This window comes from Vicia villosa, linkage group LG2 (assembly GCF_029867415.1).
Source record: "Vicia villosa cultivar HV-30 ecotype Madison, WI linkage group LG2, Vvil1.0, whole genome shotgun sequence".
Lineage (NCBI taxonomy): Eukaryota > Viridiplantae > Streptophyta > Magnoliopsida > Fabales > Fabaceae > Vicia > Vicia villosa.
In genome coordinates, this window is record NC_081181.1 from 147,960,421 (window position 1) to 147,985,019 (window position 24,599).

The 24,599-nt window shown below is 33.8% G+C and overlaps 2 protein-coding genes and 1 pseudogene across 2 annotated transcripts; 2 read left to right on the top strand and 1 right to left on the bottom strand.

Annotated features, from left to right (window-relative positions):
• The first annotated feature begins 265 nt into the window (after positions 1 to 265).
• LOC131647008 (uncharacterized) lies at positions 266 to 1,350 on the top strand. Its single transcript, XM_058916923.1, has one exon. The coding sequence runs from the start codon at positions 472 to 474 to the stop codon at positions 1,177 to 1,179; it is 708 nt and encodes a 235-aa protein (XP_058772906.1). The 5' UTR covers positions 266 to 471; the 3' UTR covers positions 1,180 to 1,350.
• A 4,520-nt stretch (positions 1,351 to 5,870) lies between these two features.
• Positions 5,871 to 7,070, bottom strand: LOC131650271 (uncharacterized). Its single transcript, XM_058919988.1, has 2 exons — positions 6,272 to 7,070; positions 5,871 to 6,211 (listed from the first exon to the last, which is right to left on the bottom strand). The coding sequence occupies exons 1-2, from the start codon at positions 7,068 to 7,070 to the stop codon at positions 5,871 to 5,873; spliced, it is 1,140 nt and encodes a 379-aa protein (XP_058775971.1).
• Positions 7,071 to 13,722: 6,652 nt separating this feature from the next.
• LOC131647009 (uncharacterized) lies at positions 13,723 to 15,470 on the top strand (annotated as a pseudogene).
• Positions 15,471 to 24,599: the final 9,129 nt, after the last annotated feature.

A 24,599-nucleotide genomic window follows, 5' to 3' on the forward strand; every position in this document is an offset into this window, starting at 1 on the left:
ATATTATAAAACTAAATTGGGTAATTAAGGTTTGATATTTTATGGCATTCAGATATTTTATGATATGATGGCAATCAGCGCCGCCGCCCGGGTCCACTGTGCTTGAATTTCAATTGCAACTAGAAGAAAAAGTCCAGAACAGAACTACCACCAACAGAAAAGATGTTTGAAAATTTTAAAAAGTTAGGCCATTTTGGTAAATAGGCTCATTTAAGAGGAGTATTCAATTACGTGCACCGAGTCCATGTGAAGAAAGCACCGAGAAATTGTAATAACTGAAAAGGGAAAAACCACCGCGTTCGTAATCCAATACGTTGTTAGATTATTAAAGACGAAACAGAAAAAGTCAACGGTCTTGTTCCTTTCCGACACCAATAAATACTTATAAGTTATAACACCTAGCACCCAATTCCCATTCCACACTCCAACTACAAACACAACAATAAACAACAACTTCACATTCACAACAACATGAAAGATAGCAACAGCATGAAAGAAATGAAACTGGTTTGGTCCCCAGAGAGAGCAACTAACTCATACATCGACACCGTTGAAGCAGTAAGTACCAGTAAGTGCCAGCTTTCCAACGAGTCCGGCGTGGCGGAGCTTGTATCCGCTATGGCGGCGGGATGGAACGCGCAACTGATAGTTGAAACATGGTCACGTGGTGGAGTTATTCCAACCAGTGTTGGTTTATCCATAGCTAGTCGTCACACGGGTGGAAGACACGTGTGTATAGTTCCTGATGAACGGTCGAGATCAGAGTATGCAAAGGTCATGGGAGAGTCGGGTATGTTGCCGGAAATTATGGTCGGAGAACCGGAAGAAGTGATGGATGGTTTAGTCGGAATAGATTTCTTGGTTGTTGATTCTCGAAGAAAGGATTTTTCAAGAGTTTTGAGGCTAGCTGAGTTGAGTGGTAAAGGTGCTGTGTTGATATGCAAGAATGCCAATTATATTTCTAAGATGGATTCTAGTTATATATGGCGGAGCGTGGTGGCGAAGGGATCCAGACGACTGGTTCGTTCAGTGTTTCTTCCGGTGGGGAAGGGACTTCATATGGCGCACTTATCGGCTGCCGGTGGTGGTGAGAGCCCGCATAAGGGAAATGTTATTCCTAACAGATGGATCAAACATGTTGATCAACGATCAGGGGATGTTCACTTTATTAGAAAATAAATAATGTATAGATTGATCTCATGTTCAATTTTCCCTTTTTTTTGTTAATACGGTTGAATATGATTGTGACTATATTCTAGTTTATGATTTGACCTTTATGTATTACAAAATTGTTTTATTTGTTCAATCTTAAGAACATATGAATCATTCGTAGTTTTTGAGATCTCTAAATCAGTAATATGCAACTCTAACTCTATCCCTATTAACTTATATTTGTTTGTCCTTGACCAAAACCACAATAACTAGAGTCTGCTTCTTCATTCCGTATAGTTTATGCTCAAATTCAAACCGTTCATATCGGATCAACAGGGTTTGTGCTTCAGTAATATGTAGTGATTTTTTTAGAATGCCACATATATGAGATTCAAATACCAGAATGCCACGAACTGGAAAAAAAATACAAAAATGCCACACTTTCAGTTCACGTCCGGTCAGGCCTTGACGGACTGGAAAAGAGGTTTTTTTGCTAGTTGGGGTCCGGCCAGGGGTGGGCCGGACGCTAACTAAGGCCTTTTTTTTTTTGTTATTTTAATTGATTTAAAGAATTATTAATTACCATAATAGTTTTTTTATTAAAAATAATGATTAAAATACAATAAAATATAATAAAAAACATTATAATATAATAAAAAAATTTATTTGCCAATATTTATTTTAATTGAATTTAAGGATTTATTAATTATAAAAATTGTTTTTTATTATAATTAATGATTAAAGTATAATAAAATATAATAAAAAACATTAAAATATAATATAAAAAAATTATTTGCCAATATTTATTTTATTCAATACATTAATGGGTACAAGGAAAAAAAAGCCTATTTTTTTTTGGGCTTTGGTTGGACCATATGACCCCCAGTGAGACATTTTTTGGGTTTCGTTGCTCTTGTACTCTTGCGTAACGGTTGGTCATTGTTTGGTGGAGGTTGCCTTTGTGGAGAATCGTCGCTTGAAAGATCATCGTTTTGATGCGACGGACCATCATCCATAAATCTAGCCAGTTGTTCTGGAGTTATTATCGGTAAATTATCAAGGATTTCATCATCGGTGATGTCAACGAGTGGTTGATTTGAAGCCACAAAGGTTTGTGGCACTTGTGCTTGAATGTCTGGATAGTAGGCATTTGCGGTGTCAAATGTATATTGTGGTTGGGAGAGTGAAAGCGGTTGAGATTGGGAGTATGACAGGTCGAAGTCGGGTTGAGGGATTGGGGTGTTATGTAGCGGTGGTCAAAGTGTGGATTGTTGTTGATATTGTTCTTGGTGGTAGTAGTAGTTTGTTTGGGGGGTTGAGGTGTAAGGGCTTGGTGTGGCAAAAAACATGTGTTGTTGTGTGGTTTGAGTGTGTTGGTATGTTTGTGGAAAGGAAGAAGTTTGTTGTTGGAATTGTGTTTGTTGGGATTGTGTTGTTGGTTGGAATTGTGGTGTTGGTTGAAATTGTGGTGTTGGTTGGAATTGTGTGGTTGGTTGGAATGATTGTGGGATTTGTTGATGAAAGGTTGTTTGTGGGGTTGATGAAGAGGAGGCGTAATGACGAGGGTCTGCCAAATACGTTTCTTTCGAAAAATATATTAATGGAATATTTCTTAACTATTGCATATATTCATCGGTGTGGCGTAAAGTAGTACTCACCTCACCTATCATTATTAAGTTTCTTCTAACTTTCCACTCGTTGTTCTCGTGAATGTTCAAATCTCGATAATTACAATCCTTTACATCATTCTTCGTTACCAAGTGATGATCTCCAAGACACCTCGGAGGTTGAGGGATGTTTTGAGTAAACCCAAATTGAAGCCTAACCCTGTCGGCGTGATGCATTTCCACAATATGAAAACAAATAATATATGTAGTTGCACTCCATGCTCGAGCTTCTCGTTGAGTGCCACGAGGATATTTTTCGTAAGGCCTCCACAAAAACTGTAAGACATAAATAAATATAAGAGTCGTATTCACGTAGATGAAAGATTTAATATATGGCTTGGATAAAAACTTACATCTCCTTGGACCATGTGATCCAAAATGAAACGATATCCATCAAGATAAGTATTTGGAGATGAGAAATACTCCATACCTCGTTGTGCAAATCTTGCATATTTAAAAAGTTCAATTAGATATATGCGTTAATTTAGTGGAAAAATAAATATATAGAATAAAGAATTTACCTAGTGGCGTATGGATAGGATGGAGCAATTTCACTCCTTGGAGCAAGAAAAATAAATATATAGAATAAAGAATTTACCTAGCGACGATTCTCCACAAAGGCAACCTCCACCAAACAATGACCAACCGTTACGCAAGAGTACAAGAGCACCGAAACCCAAAAAATGTCTCACTGGGGGTCATATGGTCCAACCAAAGCCCAAGAAAAAATAGGCTTTTTTTCCTTGTACCCGTTAATGTATTGAATAAAATAAATATTGGCAAATAATTTTTTTTATTATATTTTATTATACTTTAATCATTAATTATAATAAAAAAACAATTTTTATAATTAATAAATCCTTAAATTCAATTAAAATAAATATTGGCAAATAATTTTTTTTATTATATTATAATGTTTTTTATTATATTTTATTGTATTTTAATCATTATTTTTAATAAAAAAAAACTATTATTGTAATTAATATTTCTTTAAATCAATTAAAATAACAAAAAAAAAAGGCCTTAGTTAGCGTCCGGCCCACCCCTGGCCGGACCCCAACTAGCAAAAAAACCTCTTTTCCAGTCCGTCCAAGGTCTGGCCGGACGTGAACTGTATGTATGGCATTTTCGTATTTTTTTTTCCAGTTCGTGGCATTCTGGTATTTGAATCTCATATATGTGGCATTCTTGTAAAAAAATCATATGTAGTCGCAACACAGATAAAAAAACAAAATATTAATATGCTTAATAGCAATTTTTTCATATAAGTTACTCTTTCAATTGTTTAGTTTAGATGAACTTATGATATGTGGGACTGTTGTTGTATTTTTATTAGATATAATTGATCTAAAATATAGCAGCGATGAGAGTATTCTTGCATTTTAAACTTCATCTCCTTTTTTTCCGTCTTGAACCATTTAGAAATAGTTTTCTTTTTTTGGTAAGAAAGATGGCCTATGTCAAAAAAAAAAAAACAAAAAAACTCGAAAAACAGTTCTCTTAGCATCACTATCTATCAATGGTTTGATAAAGTCTGAAGCGTCTTTTCGAAAAGCCATCTTGTGCATACTATCAATCAGGGTCGGCCCAATCAATCCGGAGACCCGATTCTAAAATAAAAAATGTACTTTTAATAATTAAAAATGATGCATAAAAAATTCAACTTTATATTAACCAAATAAAATACCAAAAAATTTAAGTATTGTTTAAACTATAAATAACATTTCATACCACTTAATGTTTTTAACTACTTAAAAAGAGCCTTCCTTCGAACACTTTTTGAAGCAAATTCATCAAGCAATTCTTCATATTTCAGTGTCTCCAAAAAATCATTTTCAACTGCTATCAAAATGCCAATCCATTAAGTCTTTCTTGTGACATCGTAGACCGCAAGTAAGTCTTTAACAACTTCAATTTTGAAAAACTTATTTCTGCAGAAGCAACTGTCACAGGAATAGTCAACAAAATTCTATATGCAATAACTGTATTAGGAAAACAGTCTGAGCCTTTCGAAAATAATAATATATCTGTAGGTTTCATGATTTCTTCAGGCAACATTTCTCTTAGTAACTTTAACTCCCCAAAAAGATCATTCCCATCGATATCAGATTGTTCATTATGTTTCAATACTCGTTCAAAGTTACTACAACAAGACTTCAAAGTTGCATCATCTAATGATTGTAACTTGTGAGAAGTAAATAAGAAACCAAAAATACTTTCATACTCTTGATATTGCTCAAATCTTTTATTAAGAGAAACAATAGCTTGATCAACAAGGTAAAGAAAATAATTAACCCTAAAAGATTCCTCTTCAGATAGCTCGAGTATTGGGGTATTCAAATTCTCATCAAAATGTCTTTTTCTTTTAATTATACGCCTTTGAGGAAATGTTGGAGAGATATTCAATTCAACCGCAATTTCCTTAGCATTAACTAGTGCCTTATAAAATCCAGTTTCTCTATATCCTTCAAAAAATGAAATCAACTCCTTTATTTTTTCCATAGAAACATCAATAATCATATCCTTTTCCTGTAAAAGTTTGCTAACAGAATTAATTGCAGATAATATTTCAAACCAAATAATTATAGCCATCAAAAACTCAAAATCACCAAGCTCATTTGTTGCTAAGGATTTAGCTTCATTTTGTATTTTAGGATCGAGATCATTTTCTGACACTTCAAGTAAAGCTTCCGTAAAATCTGACATTTGAGTTCTTATAGCTTTGACACTTTCTACACGACTCTCCCAACGAGTGGATGACAATGATTTTGGAGTCAACCCTTTTACATTATCTTTCAATATTTGCCATCTCTTTGTAGAATTGGCAAAAATTGTATAAATGCGTTGAACAACTCCAAAAAAACTTCTAGCTTTATTACACGAGTTAGCCATATCACACAATGTCAAATTAAGACTATGACAACCACAAGGAGTATAAAAGGCTCTCGGATTTATGTCTAAAAATCTCTTTTGTACACCTTGATGTTTTCCTTTCATATTTGACCCATTATCATAACCTTGTCCTCTCACATCAAATACGTCGAGACCAAGTTATTTCAATTCATTTTGTAATACATCAAAAAGCCTTTGACCAGTTGTATCATTCACATTCAAAAATCCTAAAAATGATTCCTCGATGCTAACAGAAGTTGAAGATACGTCCACATATCTTATTATCAAAGACATTTGCTCTTTGTGACTAACATCCGGAGTACAATCAAGTATCACTGAGAAATACTTTGCTTGTTTGATTTTTCTAATGATTTCAAATTTAATTGCAGAACCAAGCAATGAAATCAACTCATTTTGTATTTTATGCCCAAGATAATGAACGTGAACTTCTTGAGTTGTAACACGTCTAACATGTTCTTGGATAATTGGGTCAAATTCAACTAACATTTCAATCAAACCCAAAAAATTACCATTGTTATCTTCGTACAATTTTTACTTACAACCACGGAAGGCCAAATTATGTTTTGCAAGAAATTTCAGTATTGAAATAACTCTTTTTAAAACATTTTTCCAATGATCCTTTTCTTTCTCAATTATTCTTTGAGTCGTTTTATCAATAGTTTGGAATTTCTGCAGCCTTTGACGATACTCATACCAAGTAGTCATATTTTTAACATGTTCCATGCCTAACTCATGCTCTTTAATTCTTGCACCAACATGTGACCAATCATTATAACCCTCATTTGCTAATTGTCCCCTACCAATCCCATTTTTTAAAACTTTACAACAAAAACAAAATACTCTATCAAGCTCTTTCGAATAGACAAGCCAATCTCTATCACACTTCTCTCCATTTGCTAAAGCTCTAGTATACAAATTAGCCGTAAAGCGTTTATTCCAATTATCTCTAGGACCCTTCACAATGGAATTATATCTTTTAGGATCTTTCGCAACTAATAAATCAATCAGTTTAGGTTGAAGACGGTCCCAATTTCTTGGATCAAATATATCATAATCAACATTATCATCATTATCATTTTCAATGGGAACACTATCAACATTATCATTTTCAATGGGAACACTATCAACATTATCATTTTCAATGGACACATTATCAGGAATTTCAGTATCAATATGATCAACAGAATGACTTTCATTTAGAACTTGTGATTCCTTTATTAAAAATTTATCAAGTGCTCCTACTTGAGATTGAATTAACTCTTCAATTTTTTTCTTTTTCTTACGCTTATCATTTCCACATTCATATTTTCTATTCTTAGGCGGCATCTTAGGAGGCATAGTAAGAAAAAACCTGGAATATCGCACTAAGTTTAATGTGTCGGCTAATGAGCAACTCCACTGTTTTTACTTGCAAGCGATCTATTTGTAGTCCCGTTGTTAAATTGTGTTCCTACAATAAAAATCAAAATTAATATAAATATTAATGTTCCAACATAAATTCTATTTTTGTGAATATATTATATATTATATAGACACAAACATATTATATATTATATAGACAAAAACATGATGCATATTTTCTTTCTCATTTATGCCCATGTCTTATATAGAAAAACATATTGTTTTAGGAACAACCGATGTACAATCCAATCCTATTATATAATTAAAAACTAAAAAAATTTCATTTCAATAAAAACTAAACAAATTTCATTTCAATAAAATCCAATCCTATTCATATTGTTTTAATATTATTTAATTATCCTAATATTGAAATAAACCATCACTCTATCACAGAATGACACAGAAACATAAACAAATTTCATTTCAATAAAAACTAAAAAAAGGAGCTGATTTCAATTTCAAGTTTTCAACACAGTCCCAAAATTACAAGCTTAGAAACCTTTAATTGTAAAGAGCAAAGTCTCACACAGTAACAAAAACTATAAGTATAACTTTAGAAACCACTGATTTCAATTTCAATTTCAACACAGTCCCACTCTAAAAGCAAAATAACAAACAGATTGTTAAGAAAAATAACATCATTTGAAGAAATTTACCGATTAAACCGTATTGCTGCCGCTGTCGCTTCCAATAATCTGTATCTCTTTTGTTCAGTTTTGTTTCGTCGTCGTCGTCGTCGTCGCCGATATGAGTATTGAGTGGTATCTCTGGTTTTGTTTCGTCGCCGTTATATGGTGTGTGGTTTCATTTCGTCGCCGTTATGTAGAGGTATCTTGTTTCGTTTTGTCACCGTTTTGTTTCGATTTTTTACGGTGAAATTTTGAGTCACAACGATTTGTGTTGGAAGATAGAAGAAGAACCGTTTGGAGAAGAAAGAGAGTATTGAAAATTGTTTCAAAATTAAGTTTTATATAATAATTAAGTTAAGTAAAATATAATAATTATAAATATTGGGGCCCTCAAATTATGAGGCCCAGCGCTATTGGGCTTGTTGCGCCGGGAAAGGGCCGGCCCTGCTATCAATTTACGCATTAGCTAGAGTGTTCGAGCAAGAGTTTGCTTCTCTCTACGAATGCACCACCCTCACATTATCATGCATCTTCATAAGATTATGAATTTGCTTAACCAAAGTGTATCCTTTTATATCTTTTGATATTCTCAATTCTATTGTTTTAAATACAAGAAATATGTTCTCCTGCGACATATATTAGCGGCGTGTCTTTCACGTGAGTAGTTGCGACATGTATCCCACGTCACAGCAAACTTTTATAATAAAAAAATCATTCCAACGTTATAATCAGAAAAGTCAGAGTTTGGTTTTTTTTTAAAATAGTTGCGACGTGTGAGTCACGTCTCTACTAAAAAGTAAAAAATAAAAAAAAAATACAAACTTTAACGTTGTAGCTGGAGGGAGATTTGAAATTTTTTGAATTTTAGTAGTGACGTTAGCCCCACGTCGCAACCTTTTACTTGGGAAAATAACTCTGCCACTTTTATAGATGTGGCAGAGTGTGTAATTATTATTATGACAGTTTGAGGGTAGCGACGTGGAAACCACGTGGCAAAGTAGCGACGTGATGACCACGTCGCTGATGTCCTTATATATTTAACCACAAAACCAAAACACTTGCGTTTCAGAAACAAACTAAGTTTCAGTCTTCTTCTCCAACGCCACCTCCGCTTTCTTCCTCCATTGCTCCAACTCCCCCTCCCCTGTTCTTCCCCCATTGTTGTCTCAACACTCTCTCAAATATCAATCAAAGGTAACTAATTTTATTTTTTATTTGTATAATTTTATTTTTTAAGAACTTTTAAATTTCTGAATTTAATTTAGGTTTTTTTTTGAAGAATTGAAGATTGAAGATTGAAGAATTGTGAAGAAGAGGTACTACAAGATTGAAGGAGATTTGAAGAAGAGGTATTTTAGTAATTTTTTTTAATTTTTTTTATTGTGATTTAGTTAGTTGTTAGGTTTTAATTGATTTATTTTTTATTATATATATTTGTTTAATTTATATACTTAAGTTTAATTTATATACAAAAAACAGAATATATATACTTAAATAAATTTATTTAGTTGTTATTGTGTTTTTTTCTGATTTTTTTTTAATTTATATATATATATATATATATATATATATATATATATATATATATATATATATATATATATTTGTGTTTTTTATTTAGTTGTTATGTTTTTTTTGGTTGTTATTGTGTTATTTAGTATAAAATATTTATTTAGTATAAAATTTATTTAGTATATTTAAAATTTATTTACTATACATTTAGTATTTGAATTCAAATATATAGTTCACATTGTTATCGCATAATTCACATTGTTATCTTTAAAAACCATTAAATTATTTGATTTTTTTTGTTATAAACCAATAATGGATTAAAATATAGAGAATTATACTAAACAAATATTTAACAATCGAAAGCGAGTTCACATTAAACTCCAATTTCCTCATATCAAGCCTCCTTGTAGGACTTAAACCTTAAAAAAAAATTTCAAAGCTCTGCCTTGAAAGCACTACACACCCATACACCCTTATAAAAGCCACCTTTGCATCCTTCCTTTTTGTCACAAATAATACATCCACACCCTGCATTCTTATTAACATTACTAGTGCCTTTTGTATTAAGCTTGACCAAATTCTCCTATGAAGCTTTCCATCCCACCATAATGATAGATCTCTCCCTATCCATAGATATCCCATTAGTCCTAATAACTTCATCAAAATCCTTTATCTTTCCATAAACAAAGCTACCCGAACATTTCGGTCTTTCAAATAGATCTTCATGAAGCTCCTTATTGCGCCAATTACCACAAGCCATGACAACCCACTGCACAAAATCTTCTTCATTAGTTACTCTGGCAAAGGTTCACCCTGAGCCACTCCTTGAAATCCATAGTGAAGAAATCCACCAAAATGTTATCTAGTATTTTACTGAGTTTCCTTTCTTTTTGACAATCCCTAAAGACATACAATGACAATTTACATGCACTCCCATAGAGCCTGCACTCTACACCACCCAACCCTTTCAAGCTCTTTTAAAAATTCGATAGGAGTCTATCATGCCCAAGAAGCCAAAGAAAACTCTTAATATGCTCTTGAATCTTCATCTTCCAAATTACCCTCCAAATACCATCGTTGCTCGTGTGCATTTTTCTAACTAAGATCTCATACATCTCAATGACAGAAGCACTATTATTTTCGATTTTTGGACTAACTCACCCATTCTTCCCAAAATCAAGTTTTGGTGGAGGCTGCGTTTTATTTTTTGTAAGTTAATTCCCTACAACCATTGATCCGAAAGCTTCCAGTTCCAATCACCGTCATTTTCAACCAAATCTTTCAGCTTTACATGGTTCAATTATTGAGGGATCTGTACATTCATGTCTTTAATCACCAATCCTGACTCAATATCCAACAGTCAGTCCATGGCTCTATGTAAGTACCATCATCAATACTCCAACAAGCATATTCAAGAACACGTGGAACTAACTTGGTAATATCTTTCCAAGGTTTGGATAACCACTAAGAAGTTTATCAGGTGAGACCTCAACAGTTATGTATAATCTAGACTATTGAAGAGCCTATTTTTTTTGTATGTTGTTGCTATATTGTTGGTCCTCTTCCCTCTATGGGAGGCTCCCTTTTATGTATTTAATTTTTATGACCTGCATTCATTGTGTAGTGACCTTTCAACTTCGATTATCAATAGCGATTTCTAACTCCCTTCGTTGCAATAATGAGACATAACGTCCCTCCACTGATTTTTATAACGTTCGTGCAAACATTTGGCTACCATAATCGACGTATCGATTTGCCACTTTTTCCATCCAACTAAGCATTCATCCCGTCCCGCCCGACTTTATACACCGTCTCCAAGTTAGTATAACCTTCGTCATGTCCTACTTCATGTCCCGGCTTCGACCCATTCACACACGCCGACTACTTATTGCAACCTCAGTTTGTTTAGCATGTACCCGTCATCCGATTTATAAACCGTCCTAAGAGTTTTAAAGTGTACATGTTGTAACGAAGGCTATTTTGATGTTTGACCTTGTAACGATTGTAGAGAAGTTTAGAACGTTGGAAGAACTTGGAAGGTGCCTTGTCCAATCATCAAATGAACCAGTTCTCGGGGTGTATGAATGGGAGGAGAAATCGTTAAGATAAGATTGTTTTCAATTGTAGGAGGAGGTCGAGATTTCCTAACAAGATATAAAATATTAATGGTGACGGGAATCGATGTAACGGTATGGCGTTGAATGGTTGATCGAGTGGTTGAGGTTGCCATTTTGTGAAAGATTTGATTGACAAAACGAACAAGGAGAGGATGAGATCAGAGCTTGCCAAGTTGCGATGAAGAGACAATGGTCTCTCGTGGCATTTGGAGGGAATCTAATGTTGATTTCTACGGACGTCGCCACTATTTTGTTTAGGAACCAGAAATAGATGGAGATATGATAAACTAAGTTCTAATGCAGTGGATCGAGCTTCCAGTATGACAGAGCTGCAAGATTAAGACTTGAACACCCAAATGAATGAGTGAGTAAATAGTTTGAGTGTGAATGAGAGAGAGTCTACCTAAAATGGTGTGTGCTACTCTTTATATAACATAAGCGATTATAACCGTCTTTGTGAGATAAGGCGTCTCACGTGTGTTTTGTCATCCGATAAAATCCCATAGTGGAGATTACGTTAAAGGTCAAAATCGTACATCCTCGACTAGAGTGTGGACTCGCCTATTTTACGTGTCTTTCCATGCAATGTTTATTATTGGAGTTTTTGCAGTGATTCTTGCGAGCGACCCAAAAAAATTTCAATTACTCTCAAGAATATCTTAAACTTTGAGTTTATTCAAGATTTACCCTGGGTGAAGCAGATCTACAAGTTTGCTATAAGAGGTGTTAACTCTTCGGATTGTCTAAGAACTTAACGGTCATAAATATATGGAAATTATTATTCAAGATGCAAAGATAAAACTTCATTCCACCTATTAAATTCATTGTGAGGTTCAGTTTAAGAAATGTAATACATCAATATGTAGGGATAGCAATTTAGCCCATACCTTATGGATACCCGCAAAAAATGTTTACAATTGGTAAGGTAAAAACTCGCAAAATGAGTACGAGTACGGGCACGGATAATTATCCATTAAAATAAGTGGGTATGAGTGCAGACACAAGTATCTTACTATCCACCCCACCCCATACCCGCACTACATATTTATATAATGTCATTTAAATTATTATATAAAAATTACATGTTTATAAATTTTAAAATATATATTTCTATTAAACTATTACACATTTTAATAAAAAATGTTTTATTTATTTCTTTAGTCAACAATAACATCCATAATTTTTGTTAATATTATTAAAAAAAGTTAAAATTATATGATATTTATAATTAATCAATTTAATTTTACTAAAAACGCGGATAAACGGATATAGGGACAGATATTGAGATATTCAAAGAGTATGGGTATGAGTATGAACATTGGTGCTCACGCAATTTTTTTTTCAAACTACAGATATAAAAACAGGTACTATAGTATCATGCTCAAACCCTGCCCATTGTCAAGTGTCTACTCTTTATTTTTCTTACAAATATGAGTGTTTACTTACAAATGAGAGAGGGTCTACTTGTTTTTTCAAAAAGCTTAGTATTGGCTCTGTTTTTCCAAATGTGTATACTTATTGAAATTCTTGGATCTGTTTTTGTATACAATAACATCAAAGTTCTGTTTTTCCGTTCATTCATATCAATGTTATTTTCAATGTTCTTCCCTCTTTACTTGACATGATTGGACTGGACTGTATAAAGTTTATTCTTCATTAATGATTAAATCATGTATAGTGTAGGTGACCAAATTCATGTTATAATACGTCACACAAAAATTAAATGAATAGAACAACATTATCATAGACAACCAAACACACATCATATATAATTGTGAGCCACTTGATAATGACTTTTCCTCAATATATTACTATCTATAAAGGTATGGATACGGCTCCAATTAGTCAATTAAGATTAAGATGTGAACCTAAGTGGTAACGTTATTTAAAATAAATGCTTTGTGTGGAGTGATTGTGACAGTAATCGTAGCATCCAAGCAAACATTGACGATATTGGATTGTATTTAATAGTGGGATTAAATACTAGTAATAACAAACTAAATCAAACATAGACTCCATCCATAATTGTTAATTACGAATGCGGTGACCTCATAATTAATCATCCAACTATAAGACAAATTTATTTAATTCTTAGATTAGTCTTAAACGGCATCCATTTGACAGTGTTTCTTCCAGATTTTTCCAGTTAGCATGCTCTAGTCTAACTCTTACTATTATTCTTCATGTCTTTCATCCTCTTACTATTGTTAATTAACATTGACTACAGTGTGATGATATATTGTATAATGAAATGCAAGTTGTAAGAATTTTAATGTTCCTTACTCTAAGGTAAAACAAAATAGTTAAGAGATGTCGTAGTCATAAATATTTTATAATATGAAATTAGGTAATTAGGGTTTGATATGTTATGGCACTTAGATATGTTATGATATTTTGCCTATCACCCCAACCGCCTTGGGTCCACTGAGTTTTGAACAAAAAGATATGAACAGAACTACCACTAAAATCCAAATCTATGCAACAGAAAAGAACCACCGAGTCCGTGTGAAAGAAAGCACCGAGAAATTGCAATTACTGAAAAGTGAAAACGCACCGCATTCGTAATCCAATTTGTTGTTAGATTATTGAAGACGAAACACTAAAGTCAACGGTCTTGTTCCTTTCCGACACCAATAAATACAACCCGCAACACCCGATTTCCATTCAACACTCCAACCACCAACACAACAATAAACAGCAAGAAAACACAGAAAAAAACATAACAACAGCATGAAAGAAATGAAACTGGTTTGGTCCCCAGAGAGAGCAACTAACTCATACATCGACACAGTTCAAGCCGTAAGCACCAGTAAGTGCCAACTTTTCAACGAGTCCGGCGTGGCGGAGCTTGTATCCGCTATGGCGGCGGGATAGAACGCGCAACTGATAGTTGAAACATGGTCACATGGCGGAGTTATTCCAACGAGTCTGGGTTTGTCCATAGCGAGCCGTCACACGGGTGGAAGACACGTATGCGTAGTACCTGATGAAGGGTCGAGATCAGAGTATGCAAAGATCATGGGAGAATCGGGTATGTCGCCGGAAATTATGGTTGGTGAACCGGAAGATGTGATAGATGGTTTAGTCGGAATAGATTTTTTGGTTGTTGATTCTCGGAGGAAGGATTTTTCAAGAGTTTTGAGGCTTGCTAAGTTGAGTGGAAAAGGTGCTGTGTTGATATGTAAGAATGCGAATTTTATTTCAAAAATGGATTCTGGTTATATATGGCGGAGCGTGGTGGCGAGGGGATCGAGACGGCTGGTTCGATCGGTGTTTCTTCCGGTGGGGAAGGGACTTCATATGGCACACTTATCGGCTGCCGGTGGTGGTGAGAACTCTCTATCGGCGGCTAAGCATAACCGATGGATAAAACATGTTGATCAATGATCAGGGGATGTTCACTTTATTAGAAAATAAATAATGTAAAGATCGATCTCATGTTCAGTTTTCCCTTTTCTTGTAAATACGGGTGAATATGACAATGGCTATACTCTACTTGTTCTAGTATATCATTTCACTTTTTTTTTTAATAAGCAATTGATTTAAAGCTCGCACTAGGGATGCAACCCTTACAAAAACACAAGACATTAGAGATTGCGAGTATCGGATAAGGGAAGTTTAAACCATTCGTAATAAATTGGTCTAAACTTAGAATATCACTACACAACCACCTCCAAGAAAGAAAGACAATGTTAGAACAAATAACATCAAAACAAAACACCTCCCCCTTAAAGATAATGGCATTCCTCATAAGTCAAATACTCCAAATAGTTGCTACCCAAACGAAATTGATCAAGATTCTACGATTACAACATTTCACCTTGTCTTGAATAACGTCAAAGCAAAGCATCTCCTCTTCATTAAAATCCTTCGAAATACCTTAATGTGTTACAAAATTGTTTTATCTACTATCTAATCTAACTATTATTGAAAGATGTCACTATTCTATCCAAAATATCCTTCACTCATTTAAAATTTACAAAGCCAAAAAGGTTGCTTTGTCTTTTCATAATCAAGCTAATATTTCAACCTTTCAAATAAATGCACAACCGCCATCTGTATTGACCATTGGATTTTTCTTTGTCTCTCTTCACTTCACATGTTTTACTTTTGCATTTCTCTATCTTTCCAATATTTTCACTTTCATTTTAATTTTTTCTCCCTCATTTTTTTTCCTTTTTATTTTTTTTAACATAAATAAATTAATATATTGAATTTTTTTTAATAAAATGAAGAAGAACACGTCAAAATTTACTCAACCGAAAACATAATTATTTTATGATTATTAAAAAAAAATTCATAATTATTAAAAAAAAATATTTTCAAATGTCAAAATTTCTACGTTAGTCAGCGAAATTCCTTTTTTATTTGAGACACAAAATTTTTATTTTCAATTGTCACAATTTTTATTTTTTTCACGGGGCATTATTCGCAAAATATCTATTTTATTTTAATTAACAATTGTCTTTATTTGAGACATAAAATTCTTATTTTCAAATGTCGAAATTTTTATTTTTATCACGGGACACTATCAACACGATACCTATTTTATTTTAATTAACAATTCTATATAAATACAAATATGAATGACAATTCTATATATATCCATTGCTACATAAGATCATTATTTAGCTTTGTTATGATTTTTACAATATTTATCTCAAAATAATATTACATCTTACTCATTATGATTTTGCACTTGTATTATGGATACAACAAGTTAGATCCAAGCAACACAACATGTATAAATGTTAATTTGCACTTGATAAAGTGATACTAGACATGATCAGTTAGATCTAGACAAAAATATAGACATAAATTGACCCTTTCAATGATAAAATATTTTAAATAATAATAATTTTACATTACTAAATAATTTTTACCCGTGCGGACGCACGGGTATATTACTAGTTTATGGAATAAAAAAGAAGATAAAACCATTCGGATAGGTTTTTGAGTTCTAATTAGCCATATGGTAACTCTAAGCTTTATTATTTGTTTGTCCTTGATCCAAACCACAATAACTAGGCCCTGCTAAAATTCAAATAGTTCGTATGGGAGCATATGAGTAGGGGTGTTCGCGGGCTGGATTGGGTCTATTTGATTAAATCAAATTTTTTTATAGACTCCCTATCTTCTTGGTCACCTGCGGCGAAAACCCAAAATACCCCTACTTCGGAAATGCATTTCTGAAGTAATTTTTTTTCTTCAGATTTTTCTAGAATTCGGAAATGCATCTCCGAAAACATCAAATGGGGATGTTTTTGGTTTATGCATTTCCGAAAAAATGCAACCCAGTTTTGCACCATATGAACGAATGAATATCACAAAAGCTTTTTAAGAACAACTATTTGAAACTTTGGATACAATTTATATGACAAAACACTTGTATATTCTAAATACATAATTCAGAATCTCTCTCAGATCTGAGTTTCTCAAGTGACGCAAATAACTGTTTTGAACAAGAACACCAATTGAAAATATGCCTAAGGAAGAACCAGAATGAACCAATTCAAAATCTAGGTGAAAGTATAGAAACAAAACTGAGAAAGGCAGGTAATCAAGTTCATTATTCATGGGTTACAGAAAGTACAAAATCAAAATTCAACACCAAAGATCTAGCATTATTATAACTTAGAAGTAACATTAGGTTGAGACATGATAAACTCGAGGAAGGAATACAAGGAGCAACATACATGGATTCCAGTACTTTAAGGATTACAAGGAAGTAGAAACTGCAACTATAAAATGGAAATTGATTTCAGCTAAATATTGGAGTGGGTTGCATTTTTTCGGAAGTGTACTTCCAAAACCCTAAAAAATAGGTGTTTTCAGAAATGCATCTCCGAAAACACCCCCCATTTGATGTTTTTGGAGATGCATTTCCGAATTCTGGGAAAATCTATAAAAAAAAAATCGGAAATGCATTTTCGAAGTAGGGGTATTTTTGGGTTTTCACTGGAGGTTCTCCCCATAGGGGGTCTACAAAGAAATTCTCAAATCAAATACCCGACCCAATCAATAGTCTTTGGTTTGGGTTCAGTGTTCAACCTGTACTTCTAAAACTAAACCTTAACCAAACCAACTCGTTCATCAATGAGTTGGGTTGGGTTCGTGGGTCACCCACTAAATATAATTTTTAAATTCTTAATAAAATATCAATTTAAATAACATATTTATTTTACAAAAACATTAAAAGAATTATAAAATTATGTATTTTATTTGAATAAAATTTATCATTTAATACTTAAAAATTCTTGTACGATTCAGATCAAGTAAAAAAATACAAATGATGTAAAGTATAATTTAAAAGGTAAGATATATCTCTCTTTGAATAAATAAATTTGATCTCTCAAATTTAATTTAGACTTAAACTTTTATAATTAATAAAACTATAATTATATTAAAAAATATATATGCAATCTAAGATTTTTGCTAGATAATTTATAAATAGAATAAAATAAAAATAGAGTGACATGTCAAATCCGTTACCCGAACTAAATACTAATGGATTTGAATGGGTTGGTTCGGATTGGACCCATACATGATTCGGTTGGGTAAAAATATGGGTTGGGTTAGATTGGGTGAGTGGGTTCGCGGGTTGACCCGTACCCATGAACACCCCTACATATGGGATTTATGCTTCAGTTATATGTAGATGATGTTAAAAGTGTAATTGTTTGTGTGGAGACAGGATTTCGATAGAGAACTAAACATAGCATGAAGTAGTTGAAAAATGTAACTGACGAATGAACTAGCCTCGACAGAATTAAACTTAGCATTTATTTTATATTTTAGCTGAGTTAGTTAGTTAGTTAGAGATTGTTTGGTGTGCAAGCAATCTCAGCTATAAATAAGAAGGTACCATATTATTGTAAAGTGTGAAGGAAAGTTGAATAAAATTTCAGCTTTGAAAGCAGAGAGAAACTTTGCATAACCCTCTTCTTCGTCCTCTTTATCTCAAAATCCTAATTTCTCTTTTCTTTCACAATTCATCTTTCTTTTTTCTCAAAACTTTTGTCCAGCAGGAATCATCTTGCAACCAAGATGTGGTCGATTCACTTGAGTGAAGAGTAAAGAACACAAGGCGCAATCAATCAGGGAGATTGATTCTCATTCATCAAGATTGGTTCGAATTAGCTCCAAGATTGGTGTTTAATTTCAACATCTGGTATATCTAGAACATGTTAGCTAAGAACTTCGACGTTAAAAATGAGGTATGGGTTTGAAGATCAACTTGTAATAAAAAATGTAGTGTGGCAGTCGATTATTGACAGTCGAATTAATGTTTTGTCTCATTCTCAAAGACTTAGCGTATTGTGGCGTTGTTTTCCAAACAACAGCCATCTCGACTACGAGCAATTACTTTGCCTATTAAAAGATAATATTAAGCAACGGCCATGCACATGAGTTTAGACGTCTCATACACATGGAAGTAAGTCATTAGCCTCGAAGCCACGTAACAAGGATATGTTTCAAGCATGCACAAAGCAACCATATAAGATAATTTTAAGTTTAGTAGTATATATAGGTAATTCTGGTGTCGGGATTAGGGGTCACAAAATTCACATATAACACTCCAAAACTTAAAGTATATGCATTCAGATAGAAACAAGTCTGTGAGAAAATATATGATCTTGTGTATCATATCTTCATTTCCTACGCATTATATTGAAGCAATTTATGTTATTTAACTTACCTTTTTATAGTCGTTTACTTTCACTTTACTTTACATTCAACCCGAATCAGTCGGTATTTTCCTTTTAAATTATTTTTTACTTTACAATCAAACTAATGGATACTCTGAACAAATTTAAGAATTCCTATACAAATATGTCCTAATATTTACTAGGAGATCCTGCAAGTAACCATCTTTGTAGAGTAGCGCTTGTTTATAAAAAATACTGGTAGATAGAGCATTAACTGTGTGATTCTTGGGAAGTATAGCGCGATGAATCATTCGAACGGGTATTTTCCAACAAGTCTTCCAATCCTTAAAGATAAGAATGATGAGAATTGGTGTAAGCAGATGAAGATTTTTTTTTTATGAAGATCTTTCGGACCTTGTGAAAGGACTCATTATTGCAATGAATAAAGTCATCTTCTAAGGCTAAGAAGAAAGGATAAACATTAATCCTAATCAATTTAATCTTGATCAACCGAGGGACCACCCGAGATTATATAATCGTCGGCGAATTTTGTTCTAACATACAGTAATCGATAATGCTAAGTTTGTTAGCATGTCGAATTGGGCCTGTTTTGTTTAGCCTAATTGTTTTTAGCTTAGCAGTCTATGAATAGATTAGTTCTCTCAGGTTGTTGAGAAAGATTGATTATTGTTATTCACTTGTAATCTGTAAACCCTAATAGAGAAAGTGAGTAGAAAAACGGTTACAACCCATCCTATTTCTTCTTTTTCTTCCCTCTTCTCTCTCTCAAGAAAACCTAGTAAAGTTTCTTGTTTTTGTTCGAGAAACTAAATCTTTCTCATAGTATGAATGATTTTAGTTTGTGGGGCTTGAAGATGCAAGCCCTTCTTGTTCAACAGGGTTTGCTAGAAGCGTTGAAGGGAGCCAATGGATGATGCGCTAATAGAGAAGGAGAAACGAAGATGGTAGAGAAAGCCCACAGCGCCATCGTATTGAGCCTTGGTGATAAGCTTCTTCGATAGGTGTCGAAGGAGAAGACATCAATTAGTGTATGGTCGAAACTTGAAAGTTTGTACGTGTCAAAATCGTTGGTCAATCGCCTCTACCTGAAGCAAGCTCTATATTCATTCAAGAAGAGTGAAGACAAAGTCTTGGCTTAGCAGTTGAATATGTTCAACAAGCTGATTCTTGACCTTGAAAATATCGATGTCAAGATTGATGATGAAGACCAAGTGTTGTTGTTGATGTGTGCTTTACTATGTTCTCATGGTCACTTTAAAGAAACTCTCTTGTATGGAAGAGAATCCCTGACCTTTGAAGAAATTCAATTAGCCTTATACTCTAAGGATATGATCGAATAAAAGGAGTATAAACCATCGTCTATTGGTGAAGGTTTGTCCATTAAAGGTAAATTTTTGAAGAAAGATGGTAAGTTTGAAAAAAAGAAGGGTAAAGGTTAGTAGAAATTTCATGGTGGTGATACTTCTAAAATTAGGTGTTATCATTGTACCAAGAAGGGTCACACACGAAAAGTAAGCCCTAATCGATAGAGCAATAATGATGTGAAGGACAATTGTAACACATCCATTGTGCAAGATGATTTTGAATCATCTGATGTTCTCTTGGTTTTTAGCACCAATTCTAGCAAGGAATGGACCATGGATTCATATTGCACTTGGCACATGACTCTAAACAAAGATGTGTTTGAGGAATTATGTGATCAAGATGGTGGATTAGTGTTGTTGGAAAACGACAAATCCTGCAAAATTGTAAGTATTAGATTTATGAGATTCAAACTCCGTGATAAGTCGATAAGGTTGTTGATTGGTGTCAAGTATGTACCTGATCTGAAGATAAATTCGATTTCTCTTGGTGAATTCGAAAAAAAGGATATGTTCTCAAAGGAGAGAAAATGAAGGGGTCGAAGGAAGTCTTGATAGGCATCAAAAGGCAATACATGTATACCCTTGAGATTGAGGTTGTAAGTGATTCAACAGATGTGGTGTCCACAAAACCCATGTCGAAGATTGAGTTATGGCACAAGAGACTTGGCCATGTTAGTGAAAGAGGCCTGGTTGAATTGTCGAAACAAAATCTATTATATGGTGACAAGGTCGAAAAGCTAATGTTCTGTGAGCCTTATGTATTTGATAAATCATGTAGGGTAAAGTTAAAAGAAGGTAAACAAAGAACATGTGAATTCCTTGATTATATCCATGTTTATCTTTGGGGGACGGCAAGGTGTCATTCACATTCAGGTGCAAGGTATTTTCTATGTATAGTTAATGATTATTCACGAAAATTGTGGGTATTTATTCAAAAGACTAAGGATGAAACTTTTGAAAATTTCAAAAGTTGGAAGACTCTGGTCGAAAACTAAACTAGCAGGAAAGTCAAGAGGTCACAGGAGTCGAAGCTTATAGGTTGTAGTGCTTGGAGCTAGGTCACAGGATGTGTATCACAAGTCGAGATGTAGTTTTAAATGAAATAGAAATGACGTTCAAGAAAACTGACGATATTGGTCGAAATGCTGTGATCTTTGAAGAAGAGCTAGAATAGTAAGAGATTCATATTGAGGTGGAGCATAGTGATGCTGAATTGTATAACCCAAATGAAGTCGAAGAAGAAACAGAAGTTACCGATGTTAATGAGGAAACTGATAATGACTACCTTCTGGCTAGGGGTGGGAATAGGCCAGGCCGACTAACAGGGGCCTACGGCCCAGCCTACATAGGCCCAGGTCAGGTCAGGCTTTTTAGATAAATAGAAAAGGCCTAGGCTTTTTTATAAGCCTATTTAGCTAAAAAGGCTAGGCCACAGGCCACATAAAAAGCCTTTTAACCCTAAGAGGCCGGCCTATTTAAATAAATATGAATAATTTTATTATTATATTATATTTTTTACTTTGAATTAAAAATATAAAAATAAATTTTAGTTATCTTGAAGAAATTATGAAAATAAGATGAAAAGAATCTTATGAACAATGTCATAAGTTGTTTCGATAAGTTCTCTCAAACAAATAATAGCACAAAATTTATGCTACTAGGTAAACTTAAATAAATTAATGCAAACAAACATTTAATCTCACTGATCTTTTAATTTGTTAGTCTATATAAAGAGGAGTTGAATGACTTATTTACAAATGTTCAAATGAAATAGGCTTTTAAGTAGGCTAATAGGCCAATCAGGCCTTCAAAAAGGCCGGGCCCAGGCCAAAAAAATAAGCCTATGATAGGCTACAGGCCAGGCTTAGGCTTTGAATATTATAGCAGGCCAGGCTCAGGCTTGGCAAAGCCTAGCTCGGCCCAGCCTATTCCCACCCCTACTTCTGGCTAGAGACAAGTCAATAATAGTCATTAAGCGACCTCAGAGACTGGGTTTTGCAGATCTCATATCATTTGCCTTAATATCTGCAAGTGAGGTTCTTGATGATGAACTTAGAGACTACTACAAGGAAGCTGTGAAGATTAGAAATAAGACTGAATGGTTAAAGTTCGTGGATGATGAGATGAAATCTCTTCATGCTAATAACACTTGGGAGTTGATCGAGAAATATGCAGGGGCCAGATTAGTTAGTTGTAAGTGGGTTTTCAAGGTTAAAAAAGGAACCTAATGAGTGATGTCGAAGAGATACAAAGCAAGATTGGTTGCAAGGAGTTTCACTCAGAAAGAAGAAGTCAACTTCAACGATGTGTTCTCACCTAGTCTAAAGCATATATTCATTATAATGTTATTAGACATGGTGGCAAAGTTTGACCTAGAGCTAGAACAGATGGATGTGAAGATTGCTTTCCTGTATGGTGATCTAGGTGAACTAATATTGATGAGGCAACCTAGAGGGTATGCAGAAAAGGGGAAGGAAGATTATGTGTGCAAACTGAATAGATCTTTATATGCACTGAAACAATCTCCTCGACAATGGAATAGGAGTTTCAACAAGTTCTTGGCACACATAGGTTTCACTAGAAGCCAGTTTGACCAATATGTTTACTTCAAATTCCAACCTGGAAATTCACTTGTTATTTTGTTGCTTTATGTGGATAATATTCTCATAGAAAGCAACATTGTCGAGGATGTAATAAAGGTGAAGGTTGAACTCAATAAGGAGTTCGATATGAAGGATCTGGGAGTTTCATCCAAGATTCTTGGGATTGACATTCGGAGAGACAGAAAGCATTTGATGTTATGCTTATCTCAAGAAACATACCTGAAGAAGATTCTTAACAAATTTGGTATGTCGAATTCAAAGTTTGTTGTGACACCAAAAAATCCTCAATTCAAGCTAAGTACGACTCAAAGTCCTATTACTGAAGTAGAAAAAGCCTGTATGAGTAGCATTCCATTTGCTAGTATAACAGGCTCTTTGATGTATGCTATAGTTTGTACAAGGCCAAACATATTTTATGGAGTGAGCCTTGTAAGTAGGTATATGGTCAATTTTGGAAAGGCATATTGACAAGCATTGAAGTGGATTCTAAGGTACATAAATGAATCTTTGAGCAGAGTCATGATTTATGGTGGAGCTTGTCGTGATGATAGTAAAGTAGAAATTGAAGGATATGTCGACTCTAATTATGCGGGTTGTATGGATTCCATAGAAACTATTTCTGGATATGTGTTCACTAAGTTTGGCACATCGATCAGTTGGAAAGCGACACTTTTGAAGGTTGTTGCCTTATCAATCACTGAAGCAGAATATATAGTCTTCACTGTATGCAGTTGATAAAGCTGTATGAAGAAAGCTAATTTTTTCCCTTGATGTTGTAGAGTCTGTTCCAAGGTGGAAATCTGAGAGATTTTAAATCGAACTCTAGTATCTTGACAGGTTCGATAAAGATTGAGTATTTTGTTGAAGTCTATTCACATGTTGATGTCAAAGTCGTGTATGTTGTAGTCGAATTGTATTCTAGCACGTAGTAGTCGATAATGCTAGGTTTGTTAGCATGTCGAATTGGACATATTTTGTTTAGCCCAATTGTTTAAGTTAGTTTGTAGCATAAGTTAGCTTAGTAGTCTATAAATAGACTAGTTGTCTCAAATTGTTGAGAGCGGTTGATTGTTGTTATTCCCTTGTAATATGTAAACCATAATAGAGAAAGTGAACGGAAAAATAGTTACAACCAATCCTATTTTTTTATTCTTCTTCCCTCTTCTCTCTCTCTCTCTCTCTCTCTCTCTCTCTCTCTCTCTCTCTCTCTATATATATATATATATATATATATATATATATATATATATATATATATATCTCTCTCTTTCTCTCGTGAAAACCTAATAGAATTTCTTGTTTTTTTTCAAGAAACTAAATTTTTCTCATAGTTTTGGTTTGTTCTTGACGACACTCTAACGTACACAGACTCATTGGCAGGCTCTTATATGTGACCCACTCTAGGCCAGAGATAGTTTATACAATAAGTAAGCTAAATCAATTCCTTGAAGCTCCAACTAATAAGCATATGATGGTTGGTCTTCATGTGCTACACTACCTCAAAACATTCTAATTCAAGGCTTGTTCTTCAACTCATCTGCCATTTTATGTTTTTAGGGATTCTTCGATTC